This window comes from Haliaeetus albicilla, chromosome 18 (assembly GCF_947461875.1).
Source record: "Haliaeetus albicilla chromosome 18, bHalAlb1.1, whole genome shotgun sequence".
In the NCBI taxonomy this organism is placed as follows: Eukaryota; Metazoa; Chordata; class Aves; order Accipitriformes; family Accipitridae; genus Haliaeetus; species Haliaeetus albicilla.
Window position 1 is genome coordinate 3,655,930 of NC_091500.1, and position 24,561 is coordinate 3,680,490.

Genomic DNA, 24,561 nt, shown 5'->3' on the forward strand with positions numbered 1-24,561 from the left:
GATACCCACTGAAAAAGAGAAAGTGGGAAAGTTTCATTAAGGCTATTTCAGGGAAATATTTTGACTGTACACTACAAAACAATGTTCAAATGAAAATGACGTGTTAATGGTTTCAGTTTTAATTTAAGATTTTTAGAATTGTTTTAAGTAAAAGCAAAATGTAACCAATTACAATGCTAGACTGACACCCCCCATCCAAAATTTGCATCGAGTTTTTTGGGGCAAGAAAAAATAATCTGAAATTTGGTCTTCCAGTTAGCCTGGAGAAATCCATGGTCTTCCACTCTGGCCATCTAAATTAAAAATGCAGTGAATTATTCACATGGATTAGTCTCAAACTTGCTCTTTAATTTCAGCAAGCAACATGTCTCACTGCTGGGTGGCTGTGGACAACCCTTGAATCAACGTCCAGTAGATCCCTGCTTCAGATAGATGGAGCAGCAGCCACTGGTGCTCCAGATGGAGATACCAGGGCCTTGATTCACTGGTCCACACATGTGGTCACATTAAAGGGTATTTTCAGGATGGACCTCAGAAGCATCAACCTTGATTGCCACCAGCCTTTCTCTGCAGGCATCTTAGGTCATCTAGGAAAGGGGACATGGCTCTAAGCCACTTGTACGAGGAGAAGAACCAGTGCTCGATGGCATGAATCATCTCATTGCAGCCAGCTGAGACCTGGATCCTCCTTTCTGGGAATTCTGTGGTGGGAGCAGTGATCTGTACTCATGTTTCTCAAGGCCCACCTAATCTTTGCATGACTTGGGTTTTTTAAACGAAGTTCAGCAGTAATCAGACATACTTCTATTTATTTTTCTTCCCTAGCCTGATATATTTTTAAGTGCCTGGACCCACTTTGACTCAGTGGCTGACTAACAAAACAGCACCTAACATAAAAGAGTGGGGATTATTCCTTTTTTGGCCTTCTTCCCTGCACACTTTTGTCCAAATACGTAATAAGTGCTCCCACCTTAAGTTCTTCCTATCTCCTCCAGACTGCAAGGTGGAGCAATTGCTGATGGAGCCATAGGGGTGTCCCAGTGATGTGTGCAGATAGAAAAACCTGAGTGGAAACCTTGCACACCTGTAAACCTTGAACACGCTAGACTGGTGCTTCCCTGACCGCTCTCCAGACACACCTGGAGCCACTGAACACAGTGAGAGACCAGAGGCAGAAATCAATACAGACATAATTTTATAATTAAAAAATTGTGCATTTCAACGAACAGCTGGCAGTTATAACCATCCCCCATTCCACTTAATGCAGAAAATACATGTCTGGAACCCAGACGTCTGATATTTCTAATGTCACATATAATGACCTCCTAAGACTGTGCTTGTACTAACCTCCTGCATTTGGCTACCAGACAAGAGCCCAAAGGCAGGTCCACCCTACAGTCGACTCTAGTTGATCCTAGAGAGATGCAGTCCCCCTCTTCCAAGGCATTATTTTCTCCAGAAAGTCATCATTGCTATCTTTTGCTTGAAAATGCCTCTGAAAATCAACATGTGGGACATGAATTGATATTTTTTTATTATTAAAAAAGTAAATAGAATTTTGATGAGGTGGTTTTTTTTCTTTTTCAGGATGTCCATGGGGAAATAAGGCCATTTCTCTACTAGTAAACTAAATGGCATCATGGCTGGTTGTCTTGTCCAGAGGCCAACTGACAGTCTGGCCACAACCCAATTAAACCTTCAGTGCCTGGGCAGCACAAGATTCAGCACTCAGGCATGGCACTGATTAACTTACTGGTATAGACAGAGCTCCAGTACCCAAAATACCTCCTTCCTTAGCAGAAAGAAATGATACTCAGTGAGCTTTGAAGCGGAGGGGGAGGCATCACCGAGGGGTTACGTACTATGGGAGATAGAGGACAGAACTGAGCTCCAGAGTCCCCTTCCAGTCCCCAGCCCCATGTGGCTATGAACCCCTTTGTGATGTTAATTTGTTCCTCCCATGGACACCTGTGGAGGCAGATGAATTATTTGTCTTCTCTGCATGGACCTAAGCTCTCTGTGGAAACCCCAAGTCTTGAAGCCTCATTGCATCTTCCCAGGCACGGCAGAGTCTCATCAGATTCTGGTTCATGACACGTTTGGGAACAAAGACTTGGGTCCACCACTCAACCTCCTGAGAGAGGCATCCTGCGGGCTCACATGCACACACACAACAACTTATGCACACACACACAGCTTACAGACACAGTCAGGTACAGGCACATCAACACAGCCACACGGCTTTCAGCCCAGCGCTGGCTTGCATCTTCTGCTCGTTGCCAGGGCTTGGGCTGGTGCTGCGTGGACACAGTCACGTTCATTCAGCTGCAGAGCTCTCTGCTCAGGCGCGTGGCAGAGAGCAGAGCTGGGCTGGGGCGATGGGTTGAGAGATTGTACCACTCTGACACGGTCAGGAGCAGTGTCGGCACAGGAGGGAGAGCCTAGAGGCACCCGCGCTCCCTCTAGACTTGGGTGTCCCAAGATTGCAATGGCTAGACCTCTTGAGTCCCTGCCCTTGCTGGGCTAGACCACGGGTGTCTCTGCCGTACAGGCACGTGTGCAGCTGTGTGCACTGAAAGGCAAGAAAATAACAGCATCCATCTTACATACTGCCAAGCAGGGAGGGAATCCCATGTGTTTGCTGCAGGTCCGAAGCTCATCACAGCATAATTTCTCCCTTTAATTTTATAGCCACACTTTATGTTTGTTCATTACACAAAAGTCCCTCTTCTCCTCTTGAAGTTCGTTCCGCTGATGGATGTGTGTTGCTACAGAGGATCCAGGATTTGCTGGTGCTGCTGTTGGGGGAATGTCAGCCTGGGGTGATTTCTCTGATATGAGATGTCTTGGGTGTAAGTTACCTCCTTTGCCTTACTGCTTGCAGGGGTAACCACACGGTGTCTTGTGGCCACTGCTGACAGCAAGATCAGAAACACGTATTGCTCTGGGTATAATTTCTAGGGCACACAGGCAACTTCTGGCCGGCTGGAGTCCCTATATAAATATACCCATGATCTGTCCATAATCTATACCACAGGCAAAATTAAGCTAGAATACCCTTGACTCAATGGAGCAAGTCAACAAACACATCTTCTCACCACTTCTTGGGGCTGTATAGCATTTAACCCATGGTCCCTCACCTGCTGGGAGGGCTCCTTTCCACTGGAAATCAGCTTCCCACCTGAAATAGCCCCATGGACCTGTGCTTGTGCCAGCAGAGGCTGAGGATTGATGCCCAAGGAGACATCCATGGAGGAGAGTGACTTATTTTCTGAAGAGACGGCTCTAGCCTGGTAGGAGGTAAAGGGGAAGGGAAAAGGGATTTTGCTTTGCTTTGTGGCTGATCTTTGCCCCCCCTCCTTTGATTCTGAGTACAACCAGCCACACTGGAGCTGTGTCCTCTTAGCTACCGTGGGGGGAAGAGAAGGAGAAGGGACTTTGCAAAGGAGCAAGCTAAGTGCACGTGGTGGGTTCAGATGCTCTCCACACTTCCTCCATGCAGGTGCTGTCTTCTCAAAGAGCATCTCTGGGCCATCTCAGTGCCCAGCTCTGCTGCTCTACCCTGCCACCAAGACCAGCTGTGGGTTCTGTTTGCTCCTGTTCCCTCTGCTCCTCTTTGGCCTCTTTTTGCCCAGCCGTCAGGCGGAGAGAGCCCTGGCATTGCCCAGTCCTCTCTCTTTCTCCCCCATCCTTCCCTCTTCTTCCCCCCTTCAACACAGCGAGAACCGTCGGGAGTTGATGTTCATCTTGGTGACCCCGATGAGCTTGAGCGGTGTGGAGAGGCTGAAGGAGCTCACGAGGGGGAAGTCACAGAAGAGGTCGGAGAGCTCATCCCTCTCCTCCAGCTCGTACGTGGCGTCGTTGAGCATGCGCTGGTGCAGGTGGCAGGTCTGCTCGATCTTCAGCTTGTTGATGTCGCTGCGAAGGCGCATGAGCTGCCTCGCCAGCTGCTGGTCCTGCAGGCGCATTTCTGCCTGAAACACAAGATGGAGGGTGGGGAGGGAAGAAGGTATTGGCAAGGGCACAGCAAATGTCCTCATTGTGCCGCTCCCTGCTAGAGGCTGCACCAAATCGTTGGAAATGTAACTCATCTAGAGATGCTACACCATTGCAAAGAACTGGGAGAGAAAGGGGTCTTCCAAGCCAGCAATGCATCCCAGTCAAATACTGGTTTAGGACGGTGAATTTTTAGCATTCAGGAAGCCTGAGACTGCTCAGGTTTTCAGGAGCACCTGGAAACTGGAATTAAAACCAGCCATGCCAAAGCTGTTGGCTGGGTATCTGTCAGTGCAGGCTTCAGAGCCTCCATCTCAACCTTAAGCAAAGCCCAAATTAATTTTGCTCATAAGGGAGCAGCCACAGTGAGAAGGAGCAATTAGAGGGGGAAAGGACCAATTAAAAGAACCCCAGAGAACCAATCCCCAACTACTTGGCCTGGGTTTCCAGCCTGCATAAATCAGAGCTGGTTCACGACAGCCAGGAACGTGGTCCTCCACATCCCCCGTGGCTTATCTCGCTGATTTGAAGTGGCTCACAGGATGGGACCTCCATGGTTTCCCACAAGAGAGAGAACAACTATCCTGCAGGCTAATGAGCTAAGTGTTTCAGAGGTTTTTTTTCCTCCCCCGGCTCCTAACTTTGGAAGGTGGAAGATTCAGAAGTGATGAAAGAAAAGAGCTGCTTTTTTTTTTTTTAATTCCAACTCATAATTAAGCAGAGAATTTATTGCCACAGGATATTGGGGGTGATGAAGGAAGGAGGTGAACACTTGGTGCAAGAATCAGCCTTTGTCTGGGGAACAGAAGCAGGCAGAGCTAGAACAGCAGAAGCCAAGAAGACAATCCCCACGTCTCACCCCAAATCCCTCCTCGCAGAAAAGCAACAAACCACAAAAGCCTCAAAGAGAGCAGTGGGAGAGAAGCTGAACAGCTCTTAGCAAACTTTGTGGCTTAAATCTCTCTTTAAGTGCTGGAAACAAAGAGGGAGCAAAACTGGCTGGAAAATAGTCCTACATCTGCCCTCATGAGATGTCCTGCCTCTTTCCCTGGTGTTGCCTCCATTGCAGGACATGAACTGGCAGTGGAAGGAGCCCCTTGGCACCAAGGCTCCTGATTTATTTTCTTTGTTTTGTTTTTTTTTTTCCCTCCCAATGTGTCCCAGGTGTGTCCTGTCCTCACCAGCTTCTCAGTGCATGAGACGATGCCCTGAGCTCATCTCCAGCTGCACTGTGGAGCTGTCCTGACCCCATCCTTTACCTCACTCCTTTCATTTGCATCACTAGTTTCTTGGCTCCCTGTGGTTTGCACAAGCTCAGAAACAGACCCAGACTACATCTGTAGCAATACATTAAATAATAGTGCATTACAACAAAGTCTCTCCACTTGATTGCAAGCAAGATCCTGGCATCCTTTGAGCTGTGACCAGCTCTCATGGTCCTAAGCAATTCCCTGCAGGCACTCTTCAGGAGTTAACGCAGAGGGATTCATCCTCAGTAGGCATTTGGGATACAGCCACCTTGCCTGGATTTTAACAGCATGGACATGGCCAAACCATACCAGTTTGCCTACAGGCCTGAAAATGAGCTGTTTAGTTTACAAGTACAGATGTAGCTCTGGGGATGGGGGATAAATTTATTCCTGAGCTAGTGGCTTGTACATGAAACTGCAGAAGGGAAGGAAGGAGGGAAATTTCCCCTGGGGACGGTCCGCAGGTGGCCCTTGTATTTCTACGTGAGATCTTTCTAATGCCTTATTCATGGGCTGCTGCAACAAGGCTGTCAACCAGAGCAGTCTCGGGGCTGCTCTAGCTTGTGGCATAATCCCTCCTCCTCCAGGCAATACCTCCAAAGACACTGGGATCCCCCCTTGCAGCATTGCCAGTCTCACAGCAAGATGAAGCAGCCACCTCAGGAGGTTGAAGGGCTTGGAGGGAAGCCTGGCTCTGCTCCAGCTGTTTTCTGTGGCTGTCAGGAAGCCCTTTGCAATGCTGTGCTCAGAGCCTAAGCCAGGAGCTGACATGAGTATAATGAAAGTTAATCCAAGCCAAGCAAGGCTTTTCTCACTCCTGCACCATGGAGGTGCCCTGGAGGACCCTGCCTGGTGCTCTCAGCCAGCAGTTGGACTCCAGCTTGGTTGCCTGGAGAGGATTAAGTCACCTTGGTACAAATCTCAGAGTGAATCTCTCCCTCTCTCTCTCTCTCTCTCGTGAAATTTCTCTTGAATTGTTGGAAGGGTTGTGGCCATTTGCCTTCTTCAAAAAACCACTATTTCCTTTCAGACCTCGTAGCCTGTGCCCCCAGCAGAGTAATGCCACTCGGCAGGTTTTTCTTCTCCCACGTGGGTTGCAATGAAAAAAAATTCATTCTGTCGATATTTTTCCCTGTTTCACAATGAATGCTGCAACTCGACATTTTATCAGGAAGGCAATCGTGGGCATTATTGAACTGACCCTTGGTCGTTCTTTCTTGTCAGTTTATCAAGCTACACAAGAAATGTCAACAAATACTTTCATTAAATGCTTTGAGGAATGTGGAATAAAAAAAAAAAGCCGCCACCAAAAAGGGTTTAAAAATAAATTACCAGGCCATTGTGGAGAGGGATGTGAGTTGGAGATTGCTATCTTTCCCTCGCAAGCCAGCTTTCCACTTTTGACCGGTTCTTACTTTCCCTGTCTTTTGAGGAAGCTGTCTTGATTTCATGCAAGCTGGAAGACAAAGCTCTCCAGGGTATGTCCTTCAGGTGCTCAATCTCCAGTCACCCTTCCTTACCTCCATCGGACTTTCTGACCCTGGTATTTGCCGAACCGGCCTCTTCCACAGCCACGTGGCCTGTAGGGTGGGGGCAACGTGGCATGGGACAAAACCACCACCCACCCACGTTGATCACCTAGGCTGTAACACCATCTTAGACACAGCCCTGCCTGGCTGTGCTCTGAGGCTGACCAGGGAACCAAGGGTGACCTGTCAGATGTGCACCATCAGTCAAGGCTTTCCCAGGGGGATAAAACCCTCTTCTGTCCTCCAAAAAAGAAAGGTAGATGGGTGAGGGACAAAGCCTGGCAATGGTTGAGCACAATGAGGAGATGGCATAAGGGATGAGGGCTGTCACTGCTTGTGCCCCTTGGGAGCCTGCGTTCTCTTCCCAAGGGCTTGGGAGCTCCTTGCATGGTGACAGGTCCCATGAAGGTAGGTCTGTGGGGTGACAACCGGGCAGGAGGAAGAGCCTGAAAGGCCCCACTGTGGGCAGGAAGGGTGGGCTGCTCTGTAGGGCATGGCCTCTCTCATTCTTCCCACTCATCACTGGGACTTGGCTTGAGATGCAAACACCCTGTCCTCCCTCCATGGACTTGTCCCATTAAACCCTGCTTTGTTCAAAACCACCCAGAATATTAGCAGAATTTGGGTCAGAACCCAGAAATCCTCAGTCTCCTTCCCTTTCCCCAAGGCTCCTCATGAGTACTAGAAACATTCAATCCGTCCAATGCTGAGGACCAAACCATCGCTAGAAATGATGAATGATCTCTTTTTAAAAGGAGCGCTGTCGGGTCAGCAGAGCTCCACAAAGCTTCCTGGAAAGAAATAATGGGATTACAGGGGCCACATCATGGGAAGCTGTGGGTTTTCGGTTTACACAGTTCACCCACAGGGCCAGTCACCACAAAGTAACTCAACGCACCAGTTCATCCCACACACTCTGTGCAATGTCCTGGACAAACCCATGGGGAGCACCCAGCAGAAGCCATGCGTTTTGCTTCCTTCGAGTCTCACGTGCCAAATGCAGTAAGACCCTTAGGTACGTCTTGCTCGCACAAACCACTTTTTAACACACTTTGCCTCTTTCTGCGCGCCCAGCTCCAGCAGGCAAAGAGCTGCCTTTCATCTGCATGTTTGGAGCATGCTGTTGGGATGGACAGGCTGCTGGTTTGAATTTCCTTGGGTGGGAGGGGGAACCAAACTCAGGTCCTTCCTGGCAGATGAGCTACTGCAACTGCTAGACTGAATTACAAAGCTGGACCACAGAATTTTATGAACCCGGGAAGGATTTTCTGTTTGGATTGAGCCTCAGAGTCTCTCAGGGGTGTTTAATATGGGGAGGGAGAGAAAGCTTTGGATGCATCCTTGGCTGTTGTCCAGTCTAGGTGGCTTAGCCCGAATAACTAGAAGTAGCTGAGAGTGTAGCCCAGACTTGTCTTCAAGTTTGCCTTAACCATATGGTCACAGACAGAAAGACCAATAACGTTCCCATTGCCAGCGGTCCATCTTCTCCCTGCATTGCTATGGGGGGATGTATCAGCAGGGAGCACCTCATGGCAGGGAGGTGTGAAGCTCCTTGGACCTCTTCCCAAAAGAGAAGTGTCCCATGGACAGAGTCCCAGTCTGTGGTCCATGAAGCTCAGGGTGATGGTCTGTGGAGGAGCAGCTTCTCCCACGGGGCTAGTCCTTTTTATTTCCAAAGGATCAAAAGAAACTTAAATCCAAACTGATGCTTTCCTAACTAAGTGCAGCCGCTTGGATTCAAGCACGGAGAAGCACAGGCCAGTTATTAGACCCTTGCCAAACACTTCAGAGAAGGCAGTTAAGTCTGTGTTTTGGTTTGAGGCTTCATCTTCAAAGGTGCTTAGATGCCACCCTGCCATGGATAATTTTAGATGCTCACACCCTTGTGGTACAACCCGCAGCCCCAAACGAGGTATCTCATCTCCTGCAGTGCCCGGGAGTTACACACCACCAAAGTTTGGGATAACTTTGCCAGCTGACACATGCAAAGCCTGATGTGGGTCCCAAATCTCACCCTTCTTCAGTGTTGACTCCCTCAGAATTAATCCTCCTATTACCTTTCCTGAGGGAGGTAGTTACATCTGTTTTTTTTTTTAACTTAAGGGGTGCTAAAATGCTTTCAGGATTGGGAATGGCGTACCTAGGACAAATACACATGCGCTTACACAGGAGAAGAGCATATAATTTCTCAGAGCTGCAGTTACATATCTGCTGCACTCATAAATCCACAACCACCCCATGAAACTCCCTCTCTCCAAAACAGGGTGGCTGCACCCAAACTGCCCCTTGGGGATGGTCCTGTTCTGTGATAACTCCTAAACTGTGCTCTGGTTCTAGCAATTTAACAGTAGAGATGACCCCACACTGGTGCCTTCCCCGTGTCCTTTCACTGCTTTAAATACAAATAAAGACAAATCCTTCCTGGACCTGCTATGTAGCAGAGGGCTCCCAACACAGGCCAGTCTCCATCACCATATCCATGCTCTAAACTCCTTCTCCTTCTCTTCACTTCCCAACAACCACAGAGCAATCTGCAACGAGGCTCATGTCAACACTGTTTTGGTGCTGCATCTTTTAAGTTCACTTAAGTACTTGTTCAGCCAATATCAGTATCCCTAATGGAGTTAATAGCAGTTAATATTTAATAGTAAATGTCTGACCAACAGGACATAGGTGTTTTACGATTTCCCAGGAGAGCGCATCAGACATTTTTGTCCCTTTTCAAGAGTCTTTCCTGCATTCTGGCTCACACACCTTAGATTTTAGTGCCAAAGACTGGTGAATTTGAGATGGAAAATGTATTTTCCTACTGGGACAAAGTCAGAACTGTCCTAAGGTGTCCCAGTTCTAAGATGTCATTGTTCTTTAACCACATTTAAGAGGAAGAGGACTTTGAGGGCTTAATTTTACAACTTGTAAAACCTGACGAATTTCAAAAACAAAGAGGAAAGTAGAGTCTGAGCAGTCTGATCCTTGGGTCTGTCACCATACCCTGGCTGGTAATGGCTTTACTTTCAGCATTGATGAAGAGCAGTCACACTTGACAGCACAAAGGCAAACACGAGGGCAAAGAAGAGGCAGGAGGAGTTGGGGAGGGAAGCGCTCCAGCCCCGGGGCGGTTCAGCACATGCTGACTGCTGCAATTTGCTCGTGCACCTACGCAGAGCCTCTCGGCACAAAAACAAGAGCAGGAGTTTGCATGTCTGAATAAATCACCTTCTCGGGGCCAGATTCTCAGCAGGTCCCAGCTGACGCGGCTGGCTGGAGCTCAGTGGGCATATGTCAGTCCTATAAATGAGGGCCAGGACTTGGTGTACGGAATCAGGTCCTGGGACAGGTCATGTGGGGTGAAAAACCAAGATCAGCAGATGCACAGTAAGACCTTGGGTTTGTCCTTCACTTCTGAACATGAGGAGCCTGAACCTGGCTGAGCCTGAAGCAGAGCAGACTCTGGAGACACAGAGGCAAATTCCTTGCAGCATTAGATGACCCCTTTTGTGTGAACTGGGAGTAATGCTTCAGATTTTACAGGTAACTTTAATTTTAAAGCTAGGCATTCCTGGACTATTACTTGACCAAGAAACTAACCCATGCCATGGCCTGTTCTGTAGCACCATGGCCAAGGAAAAGTTTGGTCATATACATACTACTAAATTCATTTTGCTGCATCTACTGGTTTTGGCTGGGATAGAGTTAATTCCAAAATTGGGTGGTCCCGTACAAATTGTCTGTTAGGAACAGTCTCCAGCATGTGCAAACTCCTGAAGCTTTAACTGTTTGGCAGGGTGCTAACTGGTACGAGCCAAAACCATGCTGGGGCCATGCTATTGAAATAACCCAGCCTAAACACGCTGGTAGCTGTGAAGAGGGTTGCACAGAGTGATGGTGATGGAGCTGCCCACCCTGCATCGTTGTGTTTCATTCAGTAAGGACCCGGGCTGGTGTACTTCTTTCCTGGATAGAAAACTCCACATACAGCAGTTTTTGCCCTTTTGTTGGATAGATGAATCCTACATACTCTAAACTGACTTCTCATGAAGGTCTGTGGAGAGTCGGGGAGAATTCACCCTGCAGCAGAGGACAGCGTGGTGGAGGCAGATTTCACCCTAATTATGACTACTGGATCATTTTTGGATGGTCTGCAGAAAGCTGCCCGGGATACTCAAAACTTGCTTGGGGCAAGGCTGGGTTGCGCGGTGTTCACACATCTGTGGTCTCCTACGTTAAATCAGACCAGAAGGATTAATTGCCCAAGGTGTGGGGTGCTGGTGTCCTGCCTGGTTGCCCCAAGCAGGGTGTTGTCTGAGGGATGCTGCCCTTTCTGGCTTTGGCTCCTGCCTTAAATAAATAGATAAACTTAGATGTAACCATATCCTGCTATGAAGCCTTCCTGATTGCTTTACTATCACAACATGGAGACAAACAAGGAAAAATCTTGGCTGTGTTGGGATATGTGGAAGCTTGTTCATTTATTTGAAAAGAAACTGGGTTTCACCCTTGAAGTGTAATGTGAAATGCATCTTTTTGTTCCAGCATCCTGTGATGTGATGGCCTCGCTGTGTTCTCACTGTTTGCTGGCAGCTCTTACCCAACAATAGTGCCTCCAACATTGCTATTTAGCTGTGTGGTCAGTCAAATACATGCTCTCTCTTTTGGGGAAATTGTTCTAAATTACGAGTCACGTCCAGATCCAGCAAAGACTGGTATAATTAAGAGGCAGGAAAATGGAAAGTGAGGAACAATTAGGGTTTGCTTTGCCCTTTTTCTTCTTTAATTTAAACGTCTAGTTTTCATCAGATGGTGGTTTATATACCACACCCCAGTCTAAACAGTAGAATCGGACTCCGAGACAATTTATACTTCCATCATGGGCAGAAACTGAAAGAACAAACCAAATCTTTTAAAATCTGGGGCTCTGAGAAGGAAAATCTGCTTCTTACTGTCTTTGGGCATCTTGAGATTTGGGGTTTACATCACGTGCACTGTGAATTTAAGATTGCATCACAGATGTAAGTACAGACCCAGATTCAGGCTTCAGATCTGGAGCTGAGATTCTCCAGAGCACTGAGTGATTTTAGGAGATCAGCTCAAAGCTCTTCCTAAAAGTCCTGGATTCCTGAAAGCACTGCACTTGCCTTCTGAAAGCCATGGTCCTGAGAAACAGCTCAACCACCAAAACTGACATCCAGAACGACCCCTGTAAATAACTTCTCTAGAGATCAATCTAGCTGGGTGTATACAGGAAGAGCAACAAAAAGTTGACAAATAAATATTATCTGAAGCAAAAGTTGCAGAGAATTTTTAAAAACTATTAGTCCTTGTTGTGCACAAGAAGCTTTCCTCAAAGACTTTCAGTGCTTATCAAAAGCAAAGCATTTGCACAGGAACATTTTCACAAGTGCCTCGGAACTGCAAATGATGCCCCAGCCCCCTGGGACGCTGTTGCAAATATTGCTGCAGTCAATATATTGCAAATACAGTTGCAAATGCTGGTGGGACTCATAGGCAAACTTCCAATTAGGCAACAGAAACAAAGCCACGTGACATGAGTTGTTTCCAGTCATGTGGGCCAAATAATAAGATTTTTAATTTCAGTGAGGAGAAGGAAAGGATCACTGGGAAGTGTGGTCTTGGTGTCTGCTTGCTCCTACGCTTGTAAAGAGCACCGGGGCCCATTCTCCATCCCTGAAAACAGCTGCCCTGATCTGGTCATGTCCACCCTATTGACCTCGTGTGGCCTTCAGAAAAGATGTGCTGCATCCACGCTTCCTCCTGGGAATTATCCCTAGGCTGTGCTGACTCCTGAGCTGGGTTGAGAGCTGCTTGGGTCAGCACTAGTTGGTCCAGGCCAAATTTGTACCGAAGACCATGATAGCAACACAAGATATAAAAGATGAGCTTCCAGCACCCATGCAGTGGCTCTGTGTATTTTCCTAGCATAGGTGTGACATTTTTGTCTTCCTCTCTGTGAAACTACTAGTTCATAACTACCAGAAATAAACATATGTGTAAGATAGGGCCCAAGGCTGGGGTAGGAGGATGACAGAAATGTGGACCAGCTTCTAATGAGGCAGGAGCCAACAGACGATGAAGATGTAAGAGCTGGATGAGGAGGGGCTCTGAGATGAGGTTCTGGCATCATGCATACAACAGAAAAAGGAATATTATTCATTAGATATTACATGGTCAGAACAAGGGGTTTCCACAACAGTTGGAAACAAAAGGAAGCACTTCATCTCACCGTGCAGAAATTACTTGGGGGAAGCAGGTTAGCACAAGACCTTATAGAGAGTTATGAGTTTAAAAAAAAAAAGAAAAGAAAACGGGGGAATTAAGCAAACACTTGGAGGTTAGATCCGCTAATGACTGTTAAACGCAGCGGTCAGTATACAATCTTCCGCTGAGGGAGTTCCTAAACCACCACCAGCCACAAGCTGCAAGGGCAGATCCAGAGGATGGATCTAGTCATGCTTCCTTCCTACAGCCCTGACGAAGCGTCTCTTCCCGATCCCCGCCAGAGACGGGCTATTGCACTAGCACTGCCCGTGTATCATGGTGTATTCATACCTGCTGTATTCATCTGAGTGTTGAGATATAATTAGAGAAGCAGGGGACGGAGCAAACTGCTAAAGAGTCCTGACCAGTGCAAGCTACCATATTTCCCCAGCCTGCTGGATGCCAGCAGGGATGCTGAGATGGACCCAGCTCCTTCTCTGAGGTTATGGGTGCTCTGACATTTGCCTTTTCCCTTCCCTGGGCTGTTCCTGCTCCCACCAGCCATAGAAAAAGCAATGATTGATTGTTGCCTTTTCACCTGGGGCTGAAGGCAGGTGGGAACAAGGAGTCACTTGTTTCCTCATTCTTTTTTTTTTCCCCTCTTGAAAAAGTGTGCTGTTTAACAGGGACAGGAAACCACTTACCAGTTCTTTCCTGAGCCACGTCAAAGCTTCGTCGATGCTCTCAAAGCCACCTATTCTTCCTGAGGTAAGAGTCACCTTGTCCTGGGCAGGGCTCCCATTGAGATGCATCTGCACCTTCCTCAAGGGGACAGTGTCCCCCAGGGACTTTTTGGCCTCGGTCGCCTCCTCCTCTCCCGACGGCTGGGGGCTCTTCCATGCCTGCTCCTCCAGCTTCGCCTTCCACTCCAAGTAGGACGGGCGCCTGGTCTCCAGTCTCAGCTTCTCTGTCAATGCCTTAAGGCTCCTTAGGTGGTCATCAGGAGGAGCAACACTTCCAGAGCCAGTATCTGTGCTGTCCGGAGCCTCTTCTATTTGGATTTTGGGTAAAGACATCCTCTCTGGGAGTCAAACAGCATAGGGCTGTGCTGCAAAGGGCCAGCGATGGAGGTAGGAAACCCTCAGGGCTGGACCAGCTCCTGCGGCGTGACAAACGCAGCCCCTCGGAGGACAACCACGGTGGTGGTGGCTTCTGCTCAAGCACTGTGCCAGCCCTGGACGAACACCTAGAAGAAAAGCAGAGGCTTGGTTTCCAGTTTGAGAAGGAAAAGGGTGCGAGGAGGGAGAGACTGCTCTTGCTGCAGTGGAGGGAGCGAGGGCTTTGGGAGAGGCACAGTGCCAAGGTACTCCTGGGGAGTGTTACCTCACCTCAGCTATCTGACGGCTTTTGGGGCAGGAACAGACAGGCTCTGGCTTTTAGGGAAGCTCTTGTTACCTACATCTCCAGTCTTAGCTCAAGGGGCCATAAAAGGGTTGCCAAAGAGGCCGGGATGTGTTCACAGACCCCTCTGGAGCTGTATCACATAACCCGAGGTCCTCTGGAGACAGCAATGGCTGTTGCTGGGTGTCGGGGTGTCTCTGCGTGCCATTTTTCTGATTTCCTGGCTGGCAAACCTACCTCTTTCCACTTGGGCAAAACAGGACCAGGTGAAGTAAGACAACCCAAACTTCTCCCAAGAGTTTGAGCCAAAAGGAGAGCTGGGAAAAGTGGCTTTTTCTTTTTTCTTTTTTCCAGTTTTACAGATTTGTGGTTAGGTCTAGGTTTGCCAAAGATGCCAATCTGCAGCCATAAGATTCAGCTCCCTCCTGTCCACCAGGCTGAGGGCAGGAGCATGGTCCCCAGCCAAGTGTGGGAGTAACTGGGATGCTGGCATGGTTTGGGTTCAGATGCTTGTGCTGAGGGAGACTCGGACTTGTGGTTTCCATCACTGGCCATGTCCAGTCTTCCCTCTGGGACTGGTCCCAATGGTCCCCTTGAAAACACGCTGGTGGAGGACTAGCACAGAGAAGCCAGGAGCTTCCTCCCAGCTTCTCCTCCTGCCACCGCATGGGGACTCAGAGAAGCCGTGCCAAAGCTGGTTTACCAAACCATGGGACCTGGAGGGACAGAGGACTCAAACAACTTCGCAAGAGTTAAGCTCAGGCAGCTTCTGCATTCATTTGCTGATGGGATCAGATAAGAGACTTTCTCAAGGTCATATGCTCATCTATGGCTGAGCTAGGAAGAGATTCAGAGCTCTCATCTACTCGTCCAACACAAAACAAAATATTTTTTGCCTGCCTGGTAACGTGCCCAGAAAGGCTGGCCAGGACATATGCAGCTTTCTATCTAGATGCACTAAACCACAGCAATAGGAGTTACTCAGCCATTCTTTTCCCTGCTATTTGCGCCCACAAAGATGTGTGTGACTCTGAAATCCAGACCATAATTATGCCTCTCCAACCTTTTCAGTAAGAAGATTCAATTTAAAATAAACACCAACAGAGAGCAAGATTTATCCCACAATTGTGTGCAGGCACATGAGCTGAACAAGGAGTTGATAATATACACACAGACAGTCTGGGGGTAGAGAATTAGTCATGTTGCGGTCTTGTTCCCGCTCCTATTTATGTTAATGAGAGTTTTACAGTGAGCCGGAGCAAACACAGATACTATAGCAGGTTGAAGCCAGCAGCTCTCATGCCTGCAGCAGCAACAATTTTCCTTATTCTCCTGAAAAATAACTCATATGGAGGGGAAAGCAGAGGGCTGCCCTGTCACAGACTCAGGTCCTGCACCAGCTCTTGCACGGGTGCTCTGCAGAGCTGAGGGCACGTCAATGAATTTCACATACCTCCAGCTCCAGCCTACCAAAATCAATAAAGGCAAGCACCTAATGACTTTAAAGACCTCAACTCTGAGCTTTTTTTCTGTCCATTGAGGTGGAGATTGCTAGGGGCGACCAAAACCAGCATCCCAATACAGTCTGCTGCAGCTCCACACTGGGCTACTGGATTTGGTAAACCCTAGCAAAGATAATATTTTTATTGTAAGGCTGACTTTTCTGAATGCCACAGCTACAAAGCAGAGCCCCCGCAAACTCTTTTGTCTTGTGTCTTCAGCATGTGTAAAATCCTCAGGGTGGAAAAAGCCTTTGCTATTTGAGCCCTGGGTACGCTCAATTAGCATTTACAGCACTGGACCATGAAAACAGGACAGCAGTTTGGAGCATCCCCTTTGTCATGACCCCGCTGCAATCTCTGCCTCCCTGTCACTGCCTCCCAGCAGCTTTGGAGGGATTAGATTTTTCTGCCCTGAAAGCGGCACGGATCCAAACCCATCCTTCACCTCCTCCCAGGTGCAACACGAAACCTCTCATTCACTCTGTAGGGACACCCCCTAAATAGGCAGTCAGTTCCCCAGCCTGTCCAAACTCAAAAATGAGAGAAAGGAGCCACCTCTAATTTCCTATCAATATCTTGGACTTGGGTCAAAGATCTGCTGTAGAAAAAGAGATCTGAAATTGGTAAGCGTGTGAAAAATGTCTGTGTGTGAGGCTGTAATACAAACCTGTTTGCTGCCTGAGAGCTACCTAATTCCCAGGAATAAGCCTGGCCTCTGGCTCAAATCAACAGACATCTCCCAGTCTCCCTGCCCCAGGCTCAGTTTCCCCCTAGGCTGGCCTGTGCAAAAGAATTTAAGTGATTAACCCTTGATCTGTCTTCATTATCACACTTGCCAGGGTAAGGGCATTCATGCTGTGCCTAATTAGGGGTAGCAGGAGTTCAGCACCAAAATGGGGTGAGGGGCTGCTCCCACCTCTACTAAGACCCTTTGCTCAGGGGTTTCTCCCTTCCCTTGCATGAGTCCTATCGATCCTGAAGGTACAGGGCACATCATGTCACTGAGACAGCAAAAACCCCTTTAATTTCTTTCTTGGGTTAGGTTTCCATTGGAGAAGTCAGCTTAACTGACCTACCCTGCAAACTGTAATGCAAAGGGATTAGCAGAAGCACACGACCAGGATGGAGAAACAGCCGCACTGTCAAACTGGACTGGGTGTGAAGTCCTACCACGCCAAGACTCACGGAGATGGCATGCTCTGAGGCTTGGCTTTTGCATGGTTGCAGGTCAGCAATGCGAATCCTGCTCTCTCCCACACCAGACACACCTTGTGAAGCTCATGGGTTTTCCTATGCTCTAAGAAACCAGGTCCAGCGGCACAATCTGCCACCACAACTTCCCACTGCAGCCATTCCTCCAGCCCTGAAGCAGATGCAGAAGACCTGTCCCCACCACACACCCTTGGACATCCCTGCCCATGCATTAGAGCAGGGGATCAGGAGAACCACACGAAAATCCTCTGAAAAAACAGGTGTGATGGGGTAAGGAGGCAAGGCGAGCAGTACAGGGGTGTGAGAAAAGCTTCTCTTTATTGTTGCTGATGACAGATAACAATACAACTCAGATTCCGTTCATGGTTAAAAGGGAGATTGCACAAAATGATGCTAGGCACAGCCTTTTACCCTATGGGAGTTTTAGATGCCTTAGAAGTTTTATACGTCTCTACGTTCCCCATCAGCTCTCTGTGCCCTGGTCAGCTTTGAATATGAGGCTTTCATGAAGCAGCATTGGTTGGTGTGTGCTGGGCCAGGGCAGCACAGGTACAGCCTGTTAAATTCAGAGCTGTAAATAAGGGCACACGGTGTTTTCCTCATGCTGGGAAGCAAGAGGTCTAGGAGAACAAAGAAAAAAAAAAGAAGGCAAAAACACTCAGGATAGAAATGGGAAGGAAAAAGCAGAATAAATAAAACAATCAGCCAAGGCAGAGGTGTGGGGAGGAAATTATCCTTCTCCCTTCACTATTGCAGATAGACTTCAGCTTACTGTAATACCATTTTTTATTGCAGAGGAGCAGCAGTGATTGTAAGAGTTTATATTACTCTGTTCATCTAATCTCTGAGAATTAAAAAAAGCCTCAGTATGAGACAAAGCCCAGGCTGAGGGAAGCCCTTTTGCAGGATGAAGGAGTGCCCGGAGACCCCACGGATGACACTTCTGGCATGGTTTAAACAAGGCAGAGGTAACGATTTGGCTTGTCAATAACCTTCAAAAAGCTCTTCAGCCCTTTTTATGCCTCAGTTTCCCTCTCACTGAGTAGGCAGTTCATGCAACTGGCCTTCAGGAAAAAAAGCTCTGAGGATCTTCAGAGATTCACGTCTGGTATCTTCAGGTCTCTCCATCTCATCTGGGTCCCCATGCTCTGGCTATAATCAGTGCAGGGACACCCTCTATGTTCCACGGAGTTTTGGGATCCCCTGACTGTTTGCAAGGCATTTGCTCCAAGGGTTTGCATAGGTGTCACCCTGCGGACCATGCAAACACTCCTAGACCCTACAAAAGAAAACCCTGGAGTAAATTGCACCTGCTAACATCATCATCAAGCTCTGCAGGTCCCAGTGGGTCCTGAGCCTGACACGCAGGCTGAAGAAATACTGAAGTGGAGCGAGAGGTGGGGGAATGGTGCCCAGTGTGCACACCCTGTGCAGGGAGAGCTGTCTTTGCTTTCCTTCTCGGCACAGCAAAAAGAACTCCTTTTCCCATGCCAAAATGACCTCACTCAGGAGGGGAGCTGCTGTGCTGTGGGGGTTTTGGTGAGCTTGGGCTCTTCCTCACCCTGGGGTCCCCTGGCGCAGCCCCCCAAGCAGCACAGCTGCAGAATGCTGCTCCGCACCAGGTATGGTGACGGAGAGCAAATCGCTCCCCCAGCTGTCCCACTGGCTCAGAGGAGAGCAAATCTCCCTGGGTTATATTATGCAGCATTTGGCCACCCTATCCCTTTGTGTAGCACCTGAAAACTGCTCCTGTAGAAAACTGATCTGCTTCCCAAATGCCTTTCTCACCTGTCCCAAAGTGACCTTCAGCCTCCCTACTCCCAGAAAGAGAAGACTCCAGCAGCCTGAAGATCTGCCCGATCCTGAAGCCAGGACTCCCTCCGGGGCAGAGGTCCCTGCTGAAATTGGTGCTGCCAGGATCAGATGCTCTCTGCCCGCTCAGGACGGTTGGGGCAGGATGGAAGAGGGTCTGCCCATGCATGGCAGAGCCCTCAGTTAGTGCCCACTGGACATAGTGCCCATGGAGACCTCCTGCCCACACTCATGTGGGCTGTGAGCTTGTCCCTTCTTCCAGGGGCAAGGTGATGACACTGAAGTGACCAAGCTGAGCATCACGAGCATGGGAGCAGGTCCATATCTATCTTCAGGCCTCCTTGCAGGGCTGCCCATGTTGGCTGCATCCCTTCACACACACACAGACCTGACCTCTAGCCTAATACATGACAAAAGCCCACGGAGGAGACCAAGTTATTGTCCCCGGGGTTGATCCAGAATGTGATGCCCTTGCAGGTTTGGAAAGGTGGTCACAGAGCCGCCCCACGCAGTGGTCTGAGATATGGCTCAGCACCCGGCTTAATGGGATCCTGAGTGCACCTGGATATTCCCGTCCATTTAGTGCCACGAACAAACCCCCAGAAGACCTCCCAGACAGCTTGGATTCTCATGGCAGCAGCGGAGAAGCAGCCGCTCCTGCTGCTTCAGCCCTTTGGATGTGGACATGGCATTCACAGATACATGGGGGAAAGGGGAAGAAGTGAGGCTTTCCATTCACATATGACCTGGAGCAGGATGAGAATTCCCCCTGGCATGTCCTTCTGCCCAAATGACCTCCAGAAAGATCCCTAAACATTGCAATGAAGGGACGAGGGGAGAGCAGTGGGGGGCTGCAGAAAACCCACCAGCCTGACAAGAAGAACTGAGCAGAAGTACAGAGATAAGGGGGGACCAGTTAACACTCCCTGCCCTAAGGTACTTCCCCCTGGCTGATCTCCAGCATCTCTAGCAGAGTCAGAACCTGCTTCAATAAATACATTTGTACCTTCCTGCCTAGCTATATCTTATCCCTCCTGCATCCCCTGCACAAAATCAAGCAGGCTGCTTGCGAGGAAGCAGGACTGAGATTGCTGCCTGCTTCAGATGGACCCTAGCAGCTCCATTTTCAGACCAGCTCAACTCCTCTTGATCAGCACATTTCCAGCGGTTCTGTGGAAATCCTGCACGAAGATGGGCATTGCCAGATATTTGGCATTCCTGCAAACCAGTCTTCCGGTGAGTGGGAAGTACGTGCAAACTGGGAAGCTGGAGGGGGTCAGTGTTCTCAGCCCACAGCCAAAACCAGGTATGATTACTCTTAGAGGGAAAGCGATTAAGCAGCAGTAGCAAAGGCAAGGTTACATGCTCTTGGTGAATACACCCCCTCTGCCCTAGTGATCTCCTGGTAAGGTCTGTTGAGGTGAAGGGAGCCATGGATTATGGGCAAGGGTTGCTTCTCCATTCACTGCCCCAGGGTCCTAGCAGGTTTTGGGACCTAATCTTGGAGGTGGCATGCCTAACCTGTCCCCAGAGATGCCCCCAAAGGACCTGTGGCTTGGCAGAACCAGTTCCTTCCCTTATTTTCCCTGCTGCCACCCCAAGCACTGCTGCATTTCAGCAAGGAAAGAGCAGATGGAGCAGGCAGGGACCTCTGTGCCTGTGCAACCAGGGTAATGAGAAGGGCTGGGTCTCCTTGGGAATGGGCCAGGGCAGGCTGAGAAATGCTCACTTCCCAGGAGACTAGCACAGGGACTTATTTTTCCCTAAATGCAGCATGGAAGGCAGAAGGGTGTGTTTTCAGAAAAAAAACCCACCCTCATTCTGGCTTTGCTGGGCTTCATTCTGCCCAGCACTGAGCTCACCCTCTGCAGAGGCAAGCACAAGGGCCAGCTCCCGTTCGGGATGCCAAGGCTCCAAGTTAAAGTGATCGTGGGAGCGGGGTCAGCCCCCCAGGGATCCCCTAATCCTCTTTACATGCTCCCCGTCCCATCCAATTACCCGCCTTGGCGGCTGCCCGAGCAATAATCATACAACCTCTGTACTCAGACCTGCCTTCTCTCAATGTTGAGCTGCACTTTGTTATTTAATATTAATTAAGGCGAGCTGGTTGTGAACAGACCCCCGCTCCCTTCCCCCAGAAAGGATAGGTTACTCTGAGGCTGCTTATTAATTTTTTTTTTTTTTCTGCAGTGTCTCTGCTACATTTTGCAAACACCTAATGGCTGCGGAGCTATTGCAAGCCCAGAGCTTGGGAGATGCCAGACCCCTCCCATTCTGTTTTATTTTTTTGTGTCGTACAGATCCCCCCATGAAGAGGTACTACTGCAATGGGAATTCAAAAGCAGAAGAGACCTGAGATGCAAATAACAGCGACAGCCCCAGCATGCTGAAATGATGGCTGGCAGAGAAAAAACCCACAGCAGCCAAAACCAGGCTTGTTCCCACTGAAAAGTGGGGAGTCCTTAGGATACAGGGGATGAGCAGACAAAGCCAAAGGAATCAGCTGGACACAGCTCCTCACTGGAAACCAGGCACCTGGTTTTCCCCCATTTTACCCCCCCCCGCCTCCACTGAGGTCGCTGATGTAGAAAAGCTCCGAAGAACAGAGCAGGACCGAATAATACAGGGAGCATCACAGGAAAACAGGGAGTGGTCTCCTTAGCCCTGCGTGGGTGCCCGTTGTGGGAAAGGTGTCAGTCTGCACGGACTGGAGAGGGTGCTGGCTGGACGATTCGGGTGGTGGGGGTGCAGGGGTGTGCATCGCACTGGGATACACTGGTTGGGGTTGCACAAATGTTTGTGCTGGTAGGGGTGTGGGCTGACGGTATTATTTTAGCAATTAGCTGTTCTAAAGAGCTCTGAAGAAGTTCTGGGTGATTTTATTTTTTTTTTCCCCCCCCTCAGTGTTAACATGAGCTGCAAGGGCCAGAGCTGAGCAGGTGGAAACCTGCTCTGCTCAGCACACAGTGCCTGCTTCAAAAATCAAAGGTAGCTACGCCCTGCGAAGCCACCACGCTTTATCCCATTATGTCTGCACTGCACAAACCGACAAACCTTTCCAGGGCTCTTGCAAATCTCGGGGAGGGGGCAGAGGGAGCAACAGGTGATTGTCCCGAAACCTGGCCAGACTCTTCCCTGTTACACCTCATCCAGTGCAGAAAAATCCCCCTGAAGGTGGTGAGTACCCCCCCGCCCCGCTCCCAGCTGAGAGCAAAATCCACAAACCTCATCGTAAAGGAGGACCCAAACCCTGCCCTGATTTCCAGCCTGTCCCGATCAACAAGGAGCCACCGTGCCGGCCATCTCCAGGGGATTTTGGCAAGGCAGAAGATTGTGGTTGGGGGGGGGTGAACACAATGCAAGCCCCCAGCCCTACCACGTCGTAGCAGGTACCCCAGACCCCAGTGCTGAACTTCATGGTGCATGGGGTCCCCGTTGCCCCCACCCTGATGCTTCCCAGGGACCTGGTCCTTGCTGCTACCCCTTTCCATGGGGCTAGAAAAGCCGGGGATCCCCTCTAGCACCAGGAATCTCTCAGATAGCTCCCGTCCTGGGTGCAGCAGGGTGTCCCCAGGGTGGCTGTTCTCCCTGCCAGCCCCAGCATGGCCAAGCCAATGCGAGCAACAAACTTACCGGGGACCAAGTCAGAGGGAAGATTGCACGGACATCTTGGCTCCCTCCTTCCACCTCGGGTCTCCAAGTTGGTATTTGCAGAGCAGTGTCACCAGTGCCTTCAGGAGACTGTCTCATCCTCTCTTGTCTCGCTTCAGAAATCTCTGTGTGTGAGTGGGTTTTTTTTTTTTTATTTAAGGGACTTTTTTTTTTTTTTCCAGTGGTTGCGTCAGGCCTGTTGCCTGGAGACAGGCGAGCTATTCCAGTTTGAGCTTTTCAGTCCAGATTTCCTCTCTCTCTTTCATTCATACCACCAAGCCCTGAACCTACCTCCCACCAAGCAATAACCCTAGAGAGACCTGAAAGGGAGGAGCTGCACAGCCTGGGTCCTAAACAGCCTCCGACTCCAGCACCCAAACGAGGGAGGAGGGGGAGCGATGCCCTCGGTGTGGGTAACAGGGATGAAGGGGTGCTATTGAGGGCAGCGACCCAAAAGGCTTGCAGGAGATGCCCGGCGAGCTGGTGGACTCCCGAAGGAGCCTGTGGCTTTTCCCGACGCGAACCGGGCTGGTGTCCCTGCAGCTGTTCCCGTTGCATGCCATGGAGAGCTATGAGCCCTTCTCCAAGGAGCCTGGGGTCCTCTGGCACTCGGGAGAGCATTGGGATAATGTTTTCCAGATGTCACGGCTTGCCCAGGGGTCAGGGGAGTTTTGCAAGGCTGCATCAGCATCTCCGGGAAGCCCTGGGGTGGGTATCTCCGGGCACTGTGGCTAGTACTTTCTTGCTGGCACCATCCATCCCTGGACAGAAACCAGCTCAGAAACCAGCCTTTGCCTGTCTGTTGTACTGGGAAAGCGCCTGTTGCTCCCACGTCACCCCAGGGGGGCTGGAAACCATTTTAACTGCTTCCAAGGAGGGACTGATAGAGGCATGTGCCCCAGCTGCTGGCTGACTGGGGACAGGAGCAAAGGCAGGGGACAGAGGAGAAGCAAAGGCAGGGGACAGAGAAGGTTTCGTGTTCCTTCACCAGGAGCTGAAGGTTAACCCCTCGAAGCCTGGGGACAGCTCTCAAAAGCATCCCACACCTCTGTCCCCACAGGCAGCTATTGCACATCTGGTGTCTCAGGACCACTGGCCGTGTTTGCGAACCTGGTGGTGCAAAGGGTTAAGTGTTGGCATCGACACCTAACCATCCAGGCCCCTTCCCACATTCAGCTTTTGTGAGAGAAACCCCCTCACAGCCTTCTTTTTTTTTTTTTTTTTTACCCTTCCCTTCTGCCTAAACTCTCCCTCCTCTCCCCCACGGGCATCAGGGAGAGATTTACAGCCCTTTCCTGAGTCCAGCATCACAACAACAGCCTTACAAACCTCATCACAGGGCTGGGATTTCCCACCACCTTTCCAATGCCAGACCGGGGGTGCCTCAGACTCCCCCAGTAATTTGGATGCTGTGTCTGTACAGCACCGAGCGCAGGGGGAGCGGGCGCCCTGCAAGATGCAGCAATGCAGACTGCGAAGAGTGGAGAACAGCATTTGCACATTTCTGATGCAAATGCAATTTTTTAATTTTTTTTTTTTTGCTTTGCCAGCACCCTTTTTTGTCAGATTTCAGATGTGCGTATGCAAACTCAGTCTGGTGATAAGCTCTCGCTGTGCTGAAGGCAGGCACCCCACGGCTTGCACCCACCCTTCCTGCGGCTGCTGCTGATGGAGAGGGACCAGGAAGATGGAAGAGCTGTTGCCTTCACGCTAAAACCATCTGACACAGACCTACAGCTGCATTTTAGCTCTTAGCAGCAAACGGGTCATTCAACATTTCCTGCAACATCTCATCAAAACAAAAAACTGGGTCTGTGCCGATGAACCAGACAGAATCAGGGAATGGGCATGGGCACAGGACCCTGGTGAAATACAATCCCTGGTCTGGTTTTGACGTGGGACAAAAAATCCCAGGATATGGCTCAGGAATACGCAAGACCAGGGCCCCTTCCCGACAGACAGCTTGGATGCAGCCACCCAGATTTGATAGCC

At 49.7% G+C, this 24,561-nt stretch overlaps 1 protein-coding gene across 1 annotated transcript; it reads right to left on the reverse strand.

The window, feature by feature from the left end:
- Positions 1-1,177: 1,177 nt before the first annotated feature.
- Positions 1,178-23,482, reverse strand: FAM167A (family with sequence similarity 167 member A). Its single transcript, XM_069805568.1, has 3 exons — positions 22,552-23,482; positions 13,696-14,237; positions 1,178-3,974 (listed from the first exon to the last, which is right to left on the reverse strand). Exons 2-3 carry the CDS (start codon positions 14,065-14,067, stop codon positions 3,711-3,713), a joined length of 636 nt encoding a protein of 211 aa, XP_069661669.1. The 5' UTR covers positions 14,068-14,237; positions 22,552-23,482; the 3' UTR covers positions 1,178-3,710.
- Positions 23,483-24,561: the final 1,079 nt, after the last annotated feature.